The 18618-nt window shown below is 36.9% G+C and overlaps 1 protein-coding gene and 1 non-coding gene across 3 annotated transcripts in view; both read right to left on the bottom strand.

Annotated features, from left to right (window-relative positions):
- Positions 1-1092: 1092 nt before the first annotated feature.
- The window catches only part of ZNF451 (zinc finger protein 451), an 86839-nt gene continuing 69313 nt past the window's right edge, over positions 1093-18618 (bottom strand). For both annotated transcript variants that reach the window (XM_060022063.1, XM_060022064.1), the window contains 2 exons: positions 17784-17852; positions 1093-3615 (listed from right to left, as the gene is read on the bottom strand). In XM_060022063.1, the coding sequence (XP_059878046.1) occupies positions 3569-3615; positions 17784-17852 (116 nt within the window). In that variant the 3' untranslated portion in view covers positions 1093-3568. The remainder of the gene's footprint in view (positions 3616-17783; positions 17853-18618) is intronic.
- LOC132433040 (U6 spliceosomal RNA) lies at positions 12431-12537 on the bottom strand. Its single transcript, XR_009521079.1, has one exon. It is a non-coding gene; the product is annotated as a U6 spliceosomal RNA (small nuclear RNA).

Genomic DNA, 18618 nt, shown 5'->3' with positions numbered 1-18618 from the left:
GTCAGTGAGTGGAATGGGGCTGGGAATACAAAGATGTATCGACTTAAATACTTGCGCTTTGCTCCCATCTCATTATAGCTCTCTGTCTCTAAGGATGAGAATGTACAGGACACCTGAAATGGAGATAATAACAGTTTAAAGCTGCATCACAACCTTTAATCTGAGATCAAAGCCATTGAAATAATTGAACAGAGATGAGGCCTTTAAGGCTTGATCCCAATTCCTCTGAACTCTAAATACTAATAAACTGTTGCTGTAGATTATCTGACCTCATTAAATGTTTTGTCCTATCATGACACCTGGAATCTTTAGACATTTTGTGAATGGTCTGAAAGTCTATCACGTAGCTTTGGAAACGTGCTGGACTCTCTTTCTCTCACACCCTAGACCCAGTGGGCTCCACCTTCAGAGAACACCCAGGCCTACTCCCACTTGCCTGTCCCCACTCCGCTACTCAGGTCTCGGCCAGCCTCACTTCTCTCCTGCATCACCGTGACACCCTCCTACCTGGTCTTCCTGCTTCTGCTCTCATGTCTATGCTTAGCACAGCAGCTACAGTCATCCTTCTAAATAAGGCGCACCACACCACTTCTCAGAAACCTTCAGCGGCCCCTCGTTTGTGAAATGGGTAAAAGCCAAGGTCTTCAGAAGAGGCCTCAGAGGACTCCATCTCCTGTTTCTCTCTGAGCTCATCCCGCTCACTCGCCTATGCTAGCCTTCTTGCTTTTCCATGGATGTATCAAGCTCACTTCCAGACTTTTCACCTCCACCTACAGCTCCTCCCCATACACATTTGCTTGGCTCACTCCCTGGCCTTCAGGTCTTTGTTCAAGTTTACCAGAAGGATCTTGACCTCCCTATTACAAATAGCAAGCACTCCTGCCCCGCCCCACCCCCATACTATCTTCCCCTTCCCTGTTTTCCTTCCCCTCTTGTCACCTCTCCCCCAGCTGTGCTCCAGAGAGGAGTGTAGGCTTTGTTTCGCTCACTGGTGTATCTCAAGTGCTTAGAACAGCCACGCTGACATACAGTAAGTACTCAATAAATACTTCGTGAGTGAATGAATAAATGAATTGTTTCAAAGAAATTTAAAAGAAAAAAATGATGGAAAAAAAAGTCTTTAAATTGAGGCCCAGCCGATTGAGTCTCCCAGCTGCACTTGCCCAAGGGTGTCCAGAGCAGTCCCTGTACCTTGTTCTTGGGAGAGGCCAGAGTGGAGGGCCAGGTCGTCAGGGGGACAAGGAGTAGGAGAAAGGGCTGGTCTGGTAGGATACCAAGCATCCAGAAAGAAAAAAAAAAAGCTTCTTAACCGAGATATTTTTATTTAAGACAATCAATGATACCACCAACCAGATACTATCAGTACATTATCTACATATCCTTTTTAAAATAAACATATGTTATCCATCATTGCTTTGACAAAAGTTGTTATTCAGGTATAAAAATAAGGAATCACAATAAAAACTTTTTACAAGAAAAAAATCACAATAAAATAAAAAATGAAAACAAACAGGTAAGCATCACTGTCAATGTTAGAAACATTTACTCTTGATAATATTCCCCATAACTTTCTGTAACATCCAGACTACCTCTCCTCCTTGTGTCTAACTTAACTTCAACTTATGAAGTAATTTAAAAGTGATTTTTAATTGCTTATTAAGTAGAAATAGAATCAGTGACAATTATTAATTAAAACATTAAACAACCCAGTTACCTTATTTAAAGGATCATGATGAATTATCCCTTTCCTGTCGTATGAAAAGCCTCAGTTACTCTTGACCATAGACACCACACAAGCGTCCTAGTAGAACACAGGCTGCATCCCACCTGTGTGTGGCACCTCCCCTACATCTACTGGACCACTCTTCTTTCTGGAACACTCTTTTCTGCTCCTCACTACTGAGCAAGCTCCTGCAGATGTCTTTAAGGTCCGGCTCCATGACTACCACCCAAAGCCTTAACTACTCTAACAAGCAAATTAAAAATACAATGTGGTCACTTTGGAAAAATGACTAGTACATTCTCAAGCTATGATGTGTACTTAAAAAAAAATGCAAGCACGTAGGACAGAACTGACAGCTTAAGAAATAAAAACACAAATTGGTTTCCAATGTGGATTGAAAAGACTTTATAATAATAATAAAAAAAACCCAGTAATACTATTTCACACTAAACTATCTAGTTACAGAGAAAGATCAAAGTTCTAGCCATGATATATTTTTTTTCTGTCTTAAAGAAAAATTTATATTTACAGAAAATTTTAAGTTTGGTAAGTAATTACTACTTGAAATTTTTAGGGATGACATTTCTGGGTCAAATAACTTGAAGCATATACACAAAGACTGTACGACAAACCCCTTCTTAGTCTCCTAATTAGGTAACGTTTTTTATTATTCACAATGTGGCCTCAACATTTAAAATTAAATATTTAATACCAACAGTAGGAAACTAACATTTTAATGAATAACTAAAATGAAGATACCTCCATATGAAATAAAAATTTTAAAGGGTTAAGGAAGATTACTCCTGAGTAGAACTTTCAACGTTATTTTCTGAAGAATACTATGTTTACACAAATATATATAAAAGAATTAATATTATTAAAAATATGCCTAATTCTATGCAAATATTTTTTACATCATTCCCTTTAAACAGTAGATAATACAAGTCACATAAAAGTCTAAGCAGGGGTTTCCCTGGTGGCGCAGTGGTTGAGAGTCCACCTGCCGATGCAGGGGACACGGGTTTGTGCCCCGGTTCGGGAAGATCCCACATGCCGCAGAGTGGCTGGGCCCGTGAGCCATGGCCGCTGAGCCTGCGTGTCCGGAGCCTGTGCTCCGCAACGGGAGAGGCCACAACAGTGAGGGGCCCGTGTACCGCAAAAAAAAAAAAAAGTCTAAGCAGGTAAAAGGAATGGCAAAAGTTTCTTTTCACTATTTTCAAAGAAAATTTTTTTTATTCCAGCAATATGCAGCTCTAATTAAAGCAGGGATATACATATGAGTGAAACCCACAAAGAACATTGCTGATAAAATTTTTCATCTCTTTCCATGATCAGTTTCCATTACTCTCTCCCAATAATCAAAGATCTCAAAGGTATTATATATTAGTGCCACATGAGCAGAATTTACAGAAAAAGTGAGCTATGACAGCTTTATTTATATTCATTTTCACTCCTAAAAAAATAAACTAGAATCATCTGTACTGTACAAATAAAATTAAAGAACCAATTCTATTTGGGAAACATATAAACAATAGTCAAGGGCTTTTCTAATTTTTAATTCTTGTAACCTAAATATATGAATTCAAAGTTAACTGGGAAACATGATACCTATATTAGAATTCATGATTTGTATTTGCATTACCATGTATTCTATTCCTCTATACATTTTTGCAAAATAGCACAAAAATACAAAGCAATATCAGATTTTGAACATATGAAAGCAAAAAAAAGTTTTCAAGTACATTTGTACTAGCAGATTTCTGATCTCCTTTAGAAAACAAACTCAAGAATTTATTATCCTGAGTCTCTTCAAGGCCACTTGATGCTGTGTGGTAATATCTTTAATTACATTTCCTCAAGACTTCTTCTAATCGCTTCTTCTAATTCCACATCTGCATTAAAAAACATAGAAGTTTGATATTTAGAGCAGAAAACTAATAAAGATGTGCTTTATGTAGGTCTCATCAACTACATCTGTATTTTCAGGAAGGAAAGGAAATACAAATTGGAGAAACTGAGGGTAACTTGGCAGTTTCTTCATCATAAAATATGACTATTTTGAAATATGAGAATCTGGATATAATCTCAAACTGAATTATAATATATCTGAGCTTAATTATGCTAAGAAACTTGTAAGTAATTTCCATTTAGGGACATAGAAACTCAACAAACTTCTGGAATCACTAACAGGTAATCACCAGACTCAACGTGGAAAATGAGTATGTATTTCCAAAAAGATTTGAGGTAATGCATATAAGACTTAAAGCAGAAATAGAAAGCCAAAACCATGAAATGGCAAAATCTCAAAGGCTATTAAAATTTTAGTTTTAAGCTTTCTAGTATCTAAGCAAAGAGTCAAACTCATGGCTATATAATGTCCTCTGAGAAGCATATACACATATGCACTCATTGAACAAATATTTACTGAATGCCCACTGTATACCAGGCACAGAATACAACCGTGAACAAGACTGACATTCTTGTGTTCACAGGTCTTTTTTTCCATTTCCCAAGAATGATGCTACTAAGGTCCAAGAGGGTGGAACTAGGTGTCCGTTTCTTGGCCTTCAGTAGCTTCTCGCACCAGATTTATCTCATCCTGTCCAGTCCACGGTCTCCCAGAGCCTACTTGGTTCACAGACACTGGTAATTCTTCTAAGATACAGCCGCACCTTCCTCTGAGCTGGGGCACTAGTGTTATGTAGTTGGCAATTTAAAACACTACAAGCTACTCTACACTGCATTAAGTTAAAGCTAGATTCTGGGTCAGTGAGTTGCCCTAAGATGAATTCAAAGGGATGAAGAAATGCACAGAAAAGCCAAGATGCTCTTAGCAAAGCAGAAAAGGGTGACAAGATTTATTTTTATGAAAACTTATTACAAAGTTACAGTAATTAAGAGTGTGGGGGCTTCCCTGGTGGCGCAGTGGTTGAGAGTCCGCCGGCAGATGCAGGGGACACGGGTTCGTGCCCCGGTCTGGGAAGATCCCACATGCCGCGGAGCGGCTAGGCCTGTGAGCCATGGCCGCTGAGCCTGCGTGTCCGGAGCCTGTGCTCCGCAACGGAAGAGGCCACAACAGTGAGAGGCCCGCGTACCGCAAAAAAAAAAAAAAAAAAAAAAAAGTGTGGTACCAGTGTAAGAACAGATGAACACACCAAAGGAACAGCATAGACAACTCAGAAACAGACTCATGCATATATGGAAACTAGATTGATAACAAAGGTGGTGATGCAGAAAGGTGGGGAAAGATGATATTCTTAACAAATGGTCAACTAGTAGGCCATATGGAAAAAACCTTAAAATTTACCTCTACCTTATGGAATATACAAAAACACATTTCAGATTTACTGTATATTTAACTATATAATTGTGAAAGCCAAAACAACAAAGCTTCTAGAAGATAATACATGGGAATACCTTCATGACCTTAGTGTAGGTCATTAAATAGGATTAATAATCCTTATTAAATAGGATTCAAAAAACATTATGAAAAAGAATCGTACTTTGGAATGTATTAAAATTACTTTTCTCCACCAAAAGCACCATTAAGTGAGTAAAAAGACAAGACATTGAGTGAGAGAAAATATTTGCAATACATAGATCTTGCTTGTATCCAGAGAGAACTAAAAGATTTTCAACCCAGAAAAATCAATAAAAAGATCATCCAGGGCTTCCCTGGTGGCATAGTGGTTAAGAATCCGCCTGCCAATGCAGAGGACACGAATTCGAGCCTTGATCCGGGAAGATTCCACATGCCGCGGAATAACTAAGCCCATGCGCCACAACTACTGAGCCTGCGCTCTAGAGCCTGTGCTCAGCAACAAGAGAAGCCACCGCAATGAGAAGCCTGTGCACTGCAACAAAGACTAGCCCCCGCTCGCCACAACTAGAGAAAGCCTGCACACAGCAACGAAGACACAACACAGCCAAAAAATAAATAAATAAATAAATAAATTTAAAAAAAAAAAAAAGATCATCCAAAAGAAAACTGTCAAGAAATCTGGAAAGGCACTGGCAAAAGATGTGAGGATGGTCAATAAACATTACTCATCAGAAAAATGTAAACTCAAACCACAAAGAAATGACCATCACTAGCTAAAATTAAAAAGACCAATAATTCAATGATTAGTGAAGATGTATCAGTAGATCAACGGGAACTCACATTCAGTACTGGAAGGAAATTGGAACAACCACTTTGGACAAAAACTTGGCATAACCTACTAAAGCTGAATGTCAGCAAGTCCCCGCCGCAGTATACATTCCCAGAAGTGTGGGAATTACTTGTAACAGCCAACCAAATGTCTATAAATAATACATGAGTTGTGATATATGTGTAAAATTATTATAGAGGTATTGAAAATGAACAAACCAAAGCTACATGCTAACAATCAGGTGAATCTGTAAAACAATGTTGACTGAAGGCATCCAGACCCAAAAGAATATAGACTATGCCTGTGCTGTCCAATATGATGGTCACTAAACTATATGTGGTTATTTGTATTTTAATTAATTAAAATTAAATGAGGGGGATGCTTCTAGGGTACTAGTTGTTATGAGTTGAATTGTGCCCCCCCCCGGCAAAAAAGGTATGTCCTTACCCCTGGTACCTATGAATGTGATCTAATTTGGAAATAGGGTCTTTGTGGGTGTAAACAAGTTAAGATGAGGTCGCTAGGGTGAGCCCTAATTCAATACGACTGGTGTCCTTATTGGAAGAAAATGCTATGTGAAGATAGACTCATAGGTAGAAGATGGCTCCATGATGATGGACGCAGAGATTAGAGGGATGGATGCATCTAAAAGCCAAGGAATGCCTACAACTGCCATTAACAACCAGAAGCTGTGTGTGGGACAACGACCCTACCAACAGCTTGACCTTAGATGTCTAAACTTTAGAACTGTCAGACAATTTCTTTTGTTTTAAGCCACCTAGTTTGTAGTACTTAGTTGAGGAGCCCTAGGAAATCAATACACTGGCAATATTCTGTTTTTCTTAACCTGAAAGATGGTCACCTGCTTTGTGAGATGTTTGTACAATTTCTGTGTGCATTACATACACATATACACACACAGAGAACTAAAATTCTGGAGAATACCAGCATATAAGTTGGGGGAAAGGATCAGAGTTGAAGTGTTCCAGAGTCCTTTTACATTGCATAGAGGTAGACAACATGTACCTGTACTTTAGTCTTTAAGTTATATATAAAAAATGTGGTAAAATGCCAAGGTGACCACAAAAAGAACAGAAACACGAATTTTGGGGCCAACCCATACATAGCTTATAAAACAATTTGAAGAAGCAAAAAGAGGAGGCTAAGAATGAAATAGCAAGAGTAAATACAAAAATATTAATATCTGCAATGAACTTATATGGATTAAACTTGCCAGTTAAAAGACTGGATAAAAACAAAACCAATTTCTAAATGGTTCCACTTCTAATAATAGTGAAGTAGCTTATATTGGATTAACTCTTCCATAGATAACAATTATAAAGTATTTTAAGGCACTGAAGAGCAACAAAAATCAGGTACAAACAGGACAAAAGTTGATCACTGAAAGAAGTGAATTTCATGGAGTTAAATTTGCAGCTTTATGGTTTTGTTTTGGTTTATTTTTTGCCTTAGAGCATGCCTCAATCCTTGTGAAACAAAATGGCAGAACTTCACCCAGAAAGTCAACCTCTTTGTGGCCTTGAGGAGTCAAAGACAGAGTCTGAGTTTGACAGAGAAGCTGGAAAGTGGAGTTGGCGGCAGGAGGCGGGGGGGACGGGGGGAGGGGGGGGACGGGGGAAGGGTGGGTAGGACGAGAGAAAGAAGAGCTCCCAGCAGAAGTGAGAAAGTAACAGAAGAGGATCCTACAAATACTTGGTTGACTTCTGTGTGCTTACCCGGGAGAGGAGCCAAGATTCTCCGTGAAAAGCAACAGTTGGAAAGCTATAAGAAGCAGGCAATTGTAGCGTCGCCTACTGTGGAGGAGGCAGAGTTTGGAGTTTGAGTCTAGAACGTTAACTACCCACAAGGGGAAAAAAACAACTAATGTTCCTCAGGTAAAGTTAACAGAATTCAGAAAATCTATAACTTACATCCACAAACATCCAGTATACATCAAAAATCACTTGACTTGTGGGACTTCCCTGGTGGTGCAGTGGTTAAGACTCCGTGTTCCCAATGCAGGGCGCCCAGGTTTGAGCCCTGGTCCGGGAACTAGATCCCAAATGCATGCCGCAACTAAGGAGCCCGCCTGTGCAACTAAGACCTGACACGACCAATTAAATAAATAAATATTAAAAAAAAAAAAGAGAGCTTTCCCATGTATTAGCTTATTCAAAAAAAAAATCACTTGACTTGCAAAGAAACAAGAAATGTGACCCACAGTTCATGAGGAAGAGCAGTCAAAAGAAACTAACCCCCAAGATAATCAAGCCATTGGAATTAGCAGAAAAGGGATTTTAGAAAAGTTATAAATACTTTCAAGGATTTAAGGTTGAGTGGATAGGAAATCTCAACAGAGAACTGAAAACTGTTACAAAAAAAAAAAAACTAAGTGGAAATTCTAGAACTGAGAAATACAATATTTGAAATGGAAAATTTACTAGGGCAGCTTAATACTGGAGGTGTTATAAGGTTGAACAATAAACTTGAAGTTTGAACAATAGAAATGATCAAATATGAAGAACAGAGAGAAAAAAAACTAGAAGAAAATGAACAAACCTGTGGATAAATTTAAGCTAACATATGTATAACTGGAGTTCCAAAAGAAAAGAAGAGAGACAGAGAGTGGGGCAAAAAATTATGAAGAAATAATTGAGAGAACCTATAAACTTACAGATACAAGAAGCTAAGAAAACTCCAAGTAGGCTACAAAGACAACCACATCTAGAGGCATTATCAAAAACTGCTAAAATCAAGGACAAAGAGGAAATACTAAGGGCAACAAGAGAAAAAAAAATGATACTTTACATATTAGGGAACAATAATACAAATTATAGTCACTTGTCATGACAAACAATGGAGGCCACACGATAAGACAATGGAGTAACATCTTTAAAGTGCTGAAGGGAAAAAATACTGGTCAACCAGAATTCTAAAGCCAGAGAAAATATCCTTCAAAATTAAAGGGAAAATAAAGATATTTTTATATAGATGAAAATAGAATATTCAACACTAGCAAAACTGCATTGTATAAAATAGGAAGTTATTTAGGCTGAAGAAAAATGACATCAGATGGAAACTGTAATCTACTGGAAAGAATGAAGGTCATTTGAAATGGTGACTATGTGGGTAAATATAAAAGAATATATATTTCTTCTTCTCTTTCTTTAAAACTCACAGCCCTGTTTAAAGCAAAAAATAACATTTTCTTGTAGAATTTATAACAAAAGCAAATATATATATATATTTTTTAGAGCAACCATAAAAATTAAAGAGCTAAAACATCAAGTAGGTATATTAAAATAGTAAACATTAAATAAATATAATGGAGTAAAATATAGATATTATAATAATCCAAAAGAAGGCAAGAAAGGGGGAACTAAGAGGTAAAAGAGGGAACAAAAAGAAAATAAAATGGCAGAGAGGAATCCAACCATGTGAGAAATTACATTAGATGTTAAGGGACTAAACAACTATTAAAAAGTAGAGGCTGTTAGAGTAAATCAAAAAGTAAGATTGAACTTTACGGTGTCTATAAGAGATGTAGTTTCAAAATAAGGACATAAATAGATTGAAAGTAAAAGGATGGAAAAATATATACCGTGAAAAATTAAGCATAAGAAAGCTTGAGTAGCTATATTAATATCAGAAAAGAAGATTTCATGATAAAAGGTATTACCAGAGATAAAGAACATTTCATAATATCATAATGAAAAATAGGTCATTTCATTACGAAGACACATCAGAAATGTATATGCAACTAAAAACAGAACTTGAAAATACAAAAATATAAAATGAGGGAACTAAAGAGAAAAAATAAATCTACAATCATTGATGAAGAAGTTCACTGTTCCTACTGTAGTAACTGAGAGATCAACTAGATTAAAAAAAATCACAGTAGATCTGATATTATCAACCACCTTGACCTAATTGACATGTATAAAATACTTTACTTAGTAAACACAGAAAATACATTCTTTTCAAGTGCGTATGGAATGTTCATCAAGACAACCCACATGTTGGGCCATAAAAGTCTCAATAAATTTCAAAAGATTTAAATTTCACAGGGTATACTCTCTTACCACAACAAAATTAGATTAGGAATGAATAATAAGACATTCAAATATTTGGAAATTAAACAATATACTTCTAAAGAACCAAGAGATCAAAGGAGAAAATATAAGGAAAATCAGAAAATATTTTAAACTGATAGCAAAAATACAATATGAAAAGGTGTGGAACACGGCAATAAGTAGAGAATTGACAAACTACAGTCTGTGGGCCAAATCCAGTCCACCAGCAATTTTTGTAAATAAAGTTTTATTGGATACATCCACACTCATTTATGTATTGTTTAGGGCTGTTTTCATGCTATAATAGCAGAGCTGAGTAATTGTAACGGACACCACAAAGCCTAAAATGTTTACTATCTGGTATTTTACAGGAAAAGCTTGTTCACCCTGGCTTAGAGGGAAATAAACACCTTTAAATGTTTACATTAGAAAACAAGAAAAAATTTAGGTCAACAATCTAAGTGTCACATTAAAAAGCTATAAAAGATGAGAAAATTAAACCCAAAATAGAAGAAAGGAAATAATAAAGAGCAGAAATCAGTGAAATGAAAAGCAGACCAAAAAGAGAGAAATTACCAACTAAAAACAGTTCATTCCTTGAAAAGACTAAATAAACTGATAAACTTTTAGTTAGTGATCAAGAAAGAGAGAAAACAAAAATTACCAATATCAGGAAAAAATGAGAAGATATCACCAGAGATCCTACAGAAATAAAAAAATATGTAATAAAGGAATATTATTATGAACAACTTTACATTGGTACATTTGACAATCTAGGTAAAATGGACAAATTTCTTGAAAAACACTATTCTCGAACACTAACACAAGATTAAACAAAATCTACCTATAAATATATTAAAGAAAGTAATTATTTTAAAAATTATTTATTTATTTAATATCTTTATTTGGAGTATAATTGCTTTACAATGTTGTTAGTTTCTGCTGTACAACAAAGTGAATCAGCTATACATATACATATATCCCCATATCCCCTCCCTCTTGAGCCTCCCTCCCACCCTCCCTATCCCACCTCTCTAGGTTGTCACAAAGCATCGAGCTGATCTCCCTGTGCTATGCAGCAGCTTCCCACTAGCCATCCATTTTACATTTGGTACTGTATATATGTCAATGCTACTCTCTCACTTCGTCCCAGCTTCCCCTTCCCACCCTGTGTCCTCAAGTCCATTCTTTATGTCTGTGTCTTTATTTCTGCCCCGCCACTAGGTTCATCAGTACTGTTTTTTTAGATTCCATATATGTGTCTTAGCATATGGTATTTGTTTTTCTCTTCCTGACTTACTTCACTCTGTATGACAGACTCTAGGTCCATCTACCTCATTACAAATAACTCAACTTTGTTCCTTTTAAGCGCTGAGTAATAGTGCATTGTGTATATGTGCCACATCTTCTTTATCCATTCATCTGTCAATGGACACTTAGGTTGCTTCCATGTCCTGGATACTGTAAATAGTACTGCAATGAACACTGTGGTACATGTATCTTTTTGAATTATGGTTTTCTCAGGGTATATGCCCAGTAGTGGGATTGCTGGGTCATATGGTAGTTCTACTTTTAGTTTTTTAAGGAAGCTCCATACTGTTCTCCATAGTGGCTGTATCCATTCACATTCCCACCAACAGTGCAGGAGGGTTCCCTTTTCTCCACACCTTCTCCAGCATTTGTTGTTTGTAGATTTTTTGAAGATGGCCATTCTGACCAGGGTGAGGCAACACCTCATTGCATTTTTAAAAAATAAATTTATTTATTTTATTTTGGCTGCATTGGGTCTTTGTTGCTGCATGCAGGCTTTCTCTAGTTGCAGCGAGCGGGGGTTACTCTTCATAGCGGTGCACAGGCTTCTAATCGCGGTGGCTTCTCTTTTGTGGAGCATGGGCTCTAGGCGCACGGGCTTCAGTAGTTGTGGCTTGCAGGCTCTAGAGCGCAGGCTCAGTAGTTGTGGCACACAGGCTTAGTTGCTCTGCAGCATATGGGATCTTCCCAGACCAGGGCTCAAACCCATGTCCCCTGCATTGGGAGGCAGATTCTTAACCATTGCACCACCAGGGAAGTCCCTCATTGTGGTTTTAATTAGCATTTCTCTAATGATTAGTGGTGCTGAGCATCTTTTCATGTGTTTGTGGGCAATCTGTATGTCTTCTTTGCAGAAATGTCTATTTAGGTCTTCCGCCCATTTCTGGATTGGGATGTTTGATTTTTTGATATTGAGCTTCATGAGTTACTTGTATATTTTGGAGATTAATCCTTTGTTGGTTGCTTCGTTTGCAAATATTTTCTCCCATTCTGAGGGTTGTCTTTTCGTCTTGTTTATGGTTTCCTTTGCTGTGCAAAAGCTGTTAAGTTTCATTAGGTCTCATTTGTTTATTTTTTATTTTACTTCCATTACTCTAGGAGTTGGGTCAAAAAAGATCTTGCTGTGATTTATGTCATAGAGTGTTCTGCCTATGTCTTCCTCTAAGAGTTTTAAAAATATGGAATGCTTCACGAATTTGCATGTTACCCTTGCACAGGGGCCATGGTAATCTTCTCTGTATTGTTCCAATTTTAGTATATGTGCTGCCGAAGTGAGCACAGTAAATTTATTATTAAAAGACTCCCCAGAAAGAAAACTCCAGACCCAAATAGTTTTACCAGTGAATTCTCTGAAACATTTAAACATTTAAAGAAGAAATAAAATTGGTCTTAGAGTGAATATACAACAAAATGGCAGAGTAGGCAGCTCTAAACACAGAAATACTGAAACACAAGCAGAAACTGTCAGAAACGACTTTGTCAGAAGTCTGGAAAACATTCACAGCAACCAAGCAAACACTGAATCAAGAAAAAGGCAAATAAAAGCAGTAGGAAAGCCTCATGGTATTTTCACTTGCCCTCTCCTCACCACCTCCCCGTGCCTCCGCAGCAGCCTCAAAGATGGCAGCCCATACTCCTAGTGTGGGACCCTGGTCCCTGGTTCCAGGCAGAGCAGAGCAGAACTCACAAATTATTGTGTTTGTTCTAATCTGTCTGGGGGCTACCTGAAGGACTGAAACAAGGCATTCATCTCTATTTTACGAAGCTCAGAACCCACTCAGGGCAGAAAAGCAGGCTGCATTGCTCAGAAACACTGTAAGACAAATAAAAAGCCCACAGCCTGGGGTAAAAGATTATGGTTGAGACATACAATAGAACACTTAATATCTGAGAGGAAAAGCCATGAAGAGAATTTCCTTGGGAAATCAGGGCATTCAAAAGCACCTATGTGTACTGGGGAATTTAGGACCCAGGACACGATGCATGCTCAGAAAATACCTCAGAAGACACCAAGCCTTCACCACTGGCTGATCTGCAGGTTCAGTGCAAGCCTGGCTAAATGCTGAAGGGCCCTAGCACACAGCCAATCTGCAAAACCAGAGAGAGGTTGTTTTTTGTTTTGTTTTAGCTCCTGGTATTCAAGGAAATCTCTGTTAAAACACTAATTGAACAAAAGCTTAAAGGAACAGAGACTTCAATGACCAGATGTGACAAGGAATACAGTTATTGCAAAAATGGTTTGGAAAAGTAACTAAACAAACGGACAACCGCAGCCTTTGACAATCACGAACAGCAAACTCTGGGGAAGAGGTAGAATCTGATTTCCAGAGGTACTACATTATAATATTTGCACATCCAATTTTCAACAACAACAAAAACACAGATAATACAAAGAAACAGGAAAGTATGGCCCATTCAAAGTGAAAAAAATTGAGTTAAATTATCCCTGAGGACACCAAGACATTGAATTTACTAAACAAAGACTTTAAACCAACTGTCTTACATACGTCTAGGAGCTAGAGTAAACTATGGACAAGGAAGTAAAGGAAACCAGTAAAACAATGTATGAATAAAATGAGAATATCATAAAGAGATTGGAATTATGAAAGGCCACCAAATAGAAATTCTGGAGCTGTAAAGTACAACTAAAATGAAAAATTCATTACAGGAGTTTAACAAAATTAAGCAGACAGAAAAAAGAATCAGCAAATTAAATGTCCCAGATTTGATGAAAGATATAAATCTACACATCCAAGAAGCCCAACAAACTCCAAACAGGAGAAACTCAAAGAGATCCACACTGAGACAAATTATAGTCAAATTGTCAAAAGCCAAAATCAACAGAAACAGCAAGAGAGAAACAACTCATCACATGTAAAATTTTTAATAACACTAATAGCTTATTTCTCATCAGAAATCATGGAGACCAGAAGGCAGTGAGATATATTTAAAGTGCTGAAAGGGAAAACAAAACCACAACTGTCAAGCAAGAATTCTATATCCAGAAAGAATGGAGAAGAAATCAAGACAAAGCTAAAGGAGTTTGTTACTAGCAGATCTGCCCTGCAAGAAATGCTAAGGGAATCCTTCAAGTTGAACTGAAAGGACATTAGACAGTGACTCAAATCTATATGAAGAAATAAAGAACATTTATGGCAAATATGTCCTTGTTTTTCTTTTATATGTCTAAGTCTATGTTTCTCTTATTCTCTTTTCTCTCTGCCTTAATTTCACTCTCTTTGAAAGAGAGGTAATATGACAAAATAAGAAAGAACCCAGTAATGGGAGTTAGAAGACCTATATCGAACCATGCTCCAATCATTTTGAGGCTGTGAATCTGAAGACAAATTACTTAATGTTTGGAAGACTAAGTTTTTATGTAAAATAAGGAGAATATTCTGACTCTCATAAGTTGTTAAGATTAAGAGCAGTTTTCAAAGTATTAGATTTTTCATAAGCATTAATTGAAGTTAAAACTGAACACACTAGTCTCTTATCCTTTCTTTGTGGCCACAGTATAGAGTTTTACTGTTTATGTTACATTATAATATTAATAATTATATTGATGACTGCTATTAATTGAAGGAACTCTAAGGCAAATTGCTGACATTTACAGAAAGACTGTTTTGCATTGGCAATCATCCACATAATGCTGTCTTCTTTCTTTTCCAAGGATTTGAGTCAGAATACCTCTGTTAAGTGTGCATGCTTCCAGAGCACACCTTACATGCAGGTAACAGTGACTAATGATAATGATCAAAATCATAGGGAATTCTCTTGTTAGTGGTTAGGACTCTGCACTTTCACTGCCAAAGGCACAGGTTCAATCCCTGGTCGGGGAACTAAGATCCTGCAAGCTGTGTGGCCAAAAATAAATAAATAAATAAGTCACAATAACAGCAGCAGCAACCAATGCATACACTGCTTACCATGTGCCAGGCTACTCTAGTAAGGTAGGTATACTAGTATTCCTGAGGAAACTGACACACAGTGAAATTAAGGGACTTGCACAATATTATATAACTTGTAAGCAGCAGAGCTGAGATAAAATAGGACCTTTATGATTGACTTGGGTAGTTACAATCTGATACAGGTCTACAGAGAACAACAAAGAATGAGACAGAAGACTGGAGATAAATCATGGTGGGCGGAGACGCGGCGACAAGAGAAACTGCCTTTCCTCAAGGCAAAAAGATCATAAGCAAATTGATCCTGCTTTTTGCCACTCATTTGTCAGGCTTTTAAAGTGTTGTGTTGGGAAGGGAAGGAATGAGAAGAGATTTGAGAAGTTACTTATACTTTTTTGAGTTTTGCTATTAGGTCTAGACTAGAACATCACTTTGCTCCCATGGTGCAGGGTCAACAAAATCACCCAATATTCTCCCAGCCAAATGGCCTCTGTCTTAATTTCCTTTATTCAGTTATAGGGAGATGGGTCCTCGTAGCTCTAATGTGTTATAAGTTTATTCATTCAACAATCATTTAGTGCTAAACACTGTGCTAGGTGTTGTTGAAATAAAGATAAATGAAACATGATCCTACTCCTTGAGGAGCTCATGGTCTGGTGGGGATGAGAGATGCAAACAAAAAAAATGTTTAAATTGGAGGAATTCTAGGAGTGGTAGTGGGTAGCTGTCTCTAAAAATGGAAGATCTAAGAGGCACTGATCAAACAAAATTGTCTACAAAATTGGTAATTCTATATGGTTCAACCTAAGAGATGATATTTGAGCTAGTTCTTGTTGGGGGAAAAGAAGGGGCAAAGGAAGGTATTAGAGGCAAGTACAGAGGAGGCCACACTCCCTAACTTACAAGTGTAACACTATGTGCTTCTCACACTCATTTTACATAAAGCATCAGGAAATGAAAGAAAACACACACGTAACACCACTTTGATTTTTCTTGAAATTAGAGCATTATATCCTTTCTTCATAGAACAACTAGTTAAAAGTTTGAAGTATCTTTTCTTGAATCCATTAATGGTAATCCTTCTTCCAAACTAAGACATGATAAAGATGTAAAAACTCTCAAAATCTCCCAACCATAAAATGTATTACATAGATAACAAAACACTAGAAATTCTGGTACATATTCATTTATACACATCTCAGATTTCCTGGGTTAGCTAGGAGCCCACAGAACTGTGGAGGTTTCTCATGTGTGTTTATTTAAAAGTTATAATTTTGTTTGGCATTTTCCATGGGATTAGTCATGGGTAGTACATGAAGGTTGCAAAGTCTGAGCTACTTAGATGCTCAACGGTGTTTATCTTTTCATGGCCTTGATAAACAACTTAGCTGGCAGTTTTTGTTTAAAACTCACAAAATGTTCTTTCACCTGTTTAACTCATCATTATGTGGCTGCTAAGCACTGAGCCAGACCTTGCAAGACCATGTTGGGAAAACAAGTTGGTCAGAAAACTTGCTTCCAATTAGGCTGCAGATTTACTGCCAACTTTGTTTAACCAGTGAATTTTGACTATAAGAGGGAAAGATCAGTCTTCTACTTCACTGAATGGATGAATCAGTTCCACTGCCACACTCAAATTTCCAACCCCAGATAGCACAAAGATCCAGTGTGCTCCTAGTCAGACTAATTGTACTCTAGGAGAGCGCAAGGAGACGTGCAGAAACAAACCAGGTGGCCATTCTGTGTGTGCTTGTTTTGCTACGTTTCCCTCTCTAATTACACATTTCCACTCTCAAATCTCCACCAACAAATACTACACTGGAACTATACTATGACTCCTACTGTCGTCCTTGAATGTCAAAGATGCCAAAAGAAAAGTTTCAACTACTTTAGTGAAGGTTCAAGTATTTTCCAAAATCTGTTGTTTCACTTCCCCCCAGGGTTATTAAAAAGCACAGTCTGTTATGGAAAAACCATAGTAAAAACTGGACTTATGTCACAACCAAATAGTGGTACAGCAAGTAAATTATTTGATGTGAAGTAATATAAAAAGTTCTCTTTAACCTATGGAAGGAAATACCTTTTCCTTTAAGAGGAGGGAAACATAATTAATTTATTTAAGAAGTCCACTAATATTCAGATGTAAGTGCTTGCTTTTATAGTTCTACTGCAAAACTTTAATATTCTTAATTTAATACTACTCAAAATAAATAAAAATTAGGACACCAAAATCTTCTCCTATCCCTGGAACAGCAACTTTTTCTGCAAAGGGTCAGAAAATATTTATTTTAGGCTTGGTTGCGGGGTGGGGGAGGATCTATTATTTGTATCACAACTACTCACCCTTGCTCTTGCGACATCAAAGCAACAGCGCAGACAATACTTACACAACAGAGTGTGGCTGAGCTCCAATAAAACCTTATTTACAAAACCAGGCAGTCGACTGGCTGATTTCTCTTTTAGCCCCTAAATCATCTTACACGAGGAAATGCAAACTATCCTTTAAATGAGAGAACAATTTTTTTTTTTTTTTATACTCAGTGGTAGGAGGGATGAAGTGAAAGAGGGAGAAATTTAAAAAAAACATACAGATACAGTCAGGAAGGGATTAGGTTACCTTCTGTGGATCTGAATTCTTCTCCCATTGAAGTACTCTTCATACCCAGGTTATCATCACTGTCACATTCTGTAAAGAAGAATAAATTCAAATGTACTTCTGAAAAAGTTTTGTGCCATAATTTATGTATTCTAAGACAATGTGACTTTCAATGACTTCTCCCATACCCAAGCTTACTAATTACAATCCATTAGTATTACACAACTTTCCTTAGAGATTTGTGTGTTTTTTAATGCTTACCAAATAATATTACTTAAATTGAGAAAAAGATAAAAATGAATGAAATAGGCAATTTGATTTTGGCTCCATATTCAAAAAATTATTTGAAAAAGTTCTTTTTGCATGTTGAGGAAATATAAAATCCTAGTATATTTTTAAAAACTGTGTATTTTAAAAAGCTAGTATGTTTATTTGGATCTAGCAAATAAACTCCGAAGTTTCATTTGCATGAAATCATCTTTAAAAGATTTTTAATGATGACAGATAAAATTCTCCTGTATTTTGAAAATCATATGCATTCATCTCTATAGAGACCATAGATTTATATTAACAGTGTCTCTGCATGGCACAAACTCACTTGATGCCTTATATGCTTACTGAGAGACCTAAGGCTTTAAAATAATGACATGACTGACCGGGTATTACAAAAGTCACTTAAAATATGAACGTGGTACCATCAGGGACCCAGTATTTGGCTTTCCACCTTAACTACATTTAAATCAATTTCTATCAGAGTGACTGAATCAGGGTTTAAATAACCCTGATTGTGTATTCAATACAAATCACATGGACGTATTTGCTTCTGTGAAAATATATAAAAACTAACAATATACAT

This window comes from Delphinus delphis, chromosome 10 (assembly GCF_949987515.2).
Source record: "Delphinus delphis chromosome 10, mDelDel1.2, whole genome shotgun sequence".
In the NCBI taxonomy this organism is placed as follows: domain Eukaryota; kingdom Metazoa; phylum Chordata; class Mammalia; order Artiodactyla; family Delphinidae; genus Delphinus; species Delphinus delphis.
This window is presented reverse-complemented; position numbering and strand designations above follow the sequence as displayed.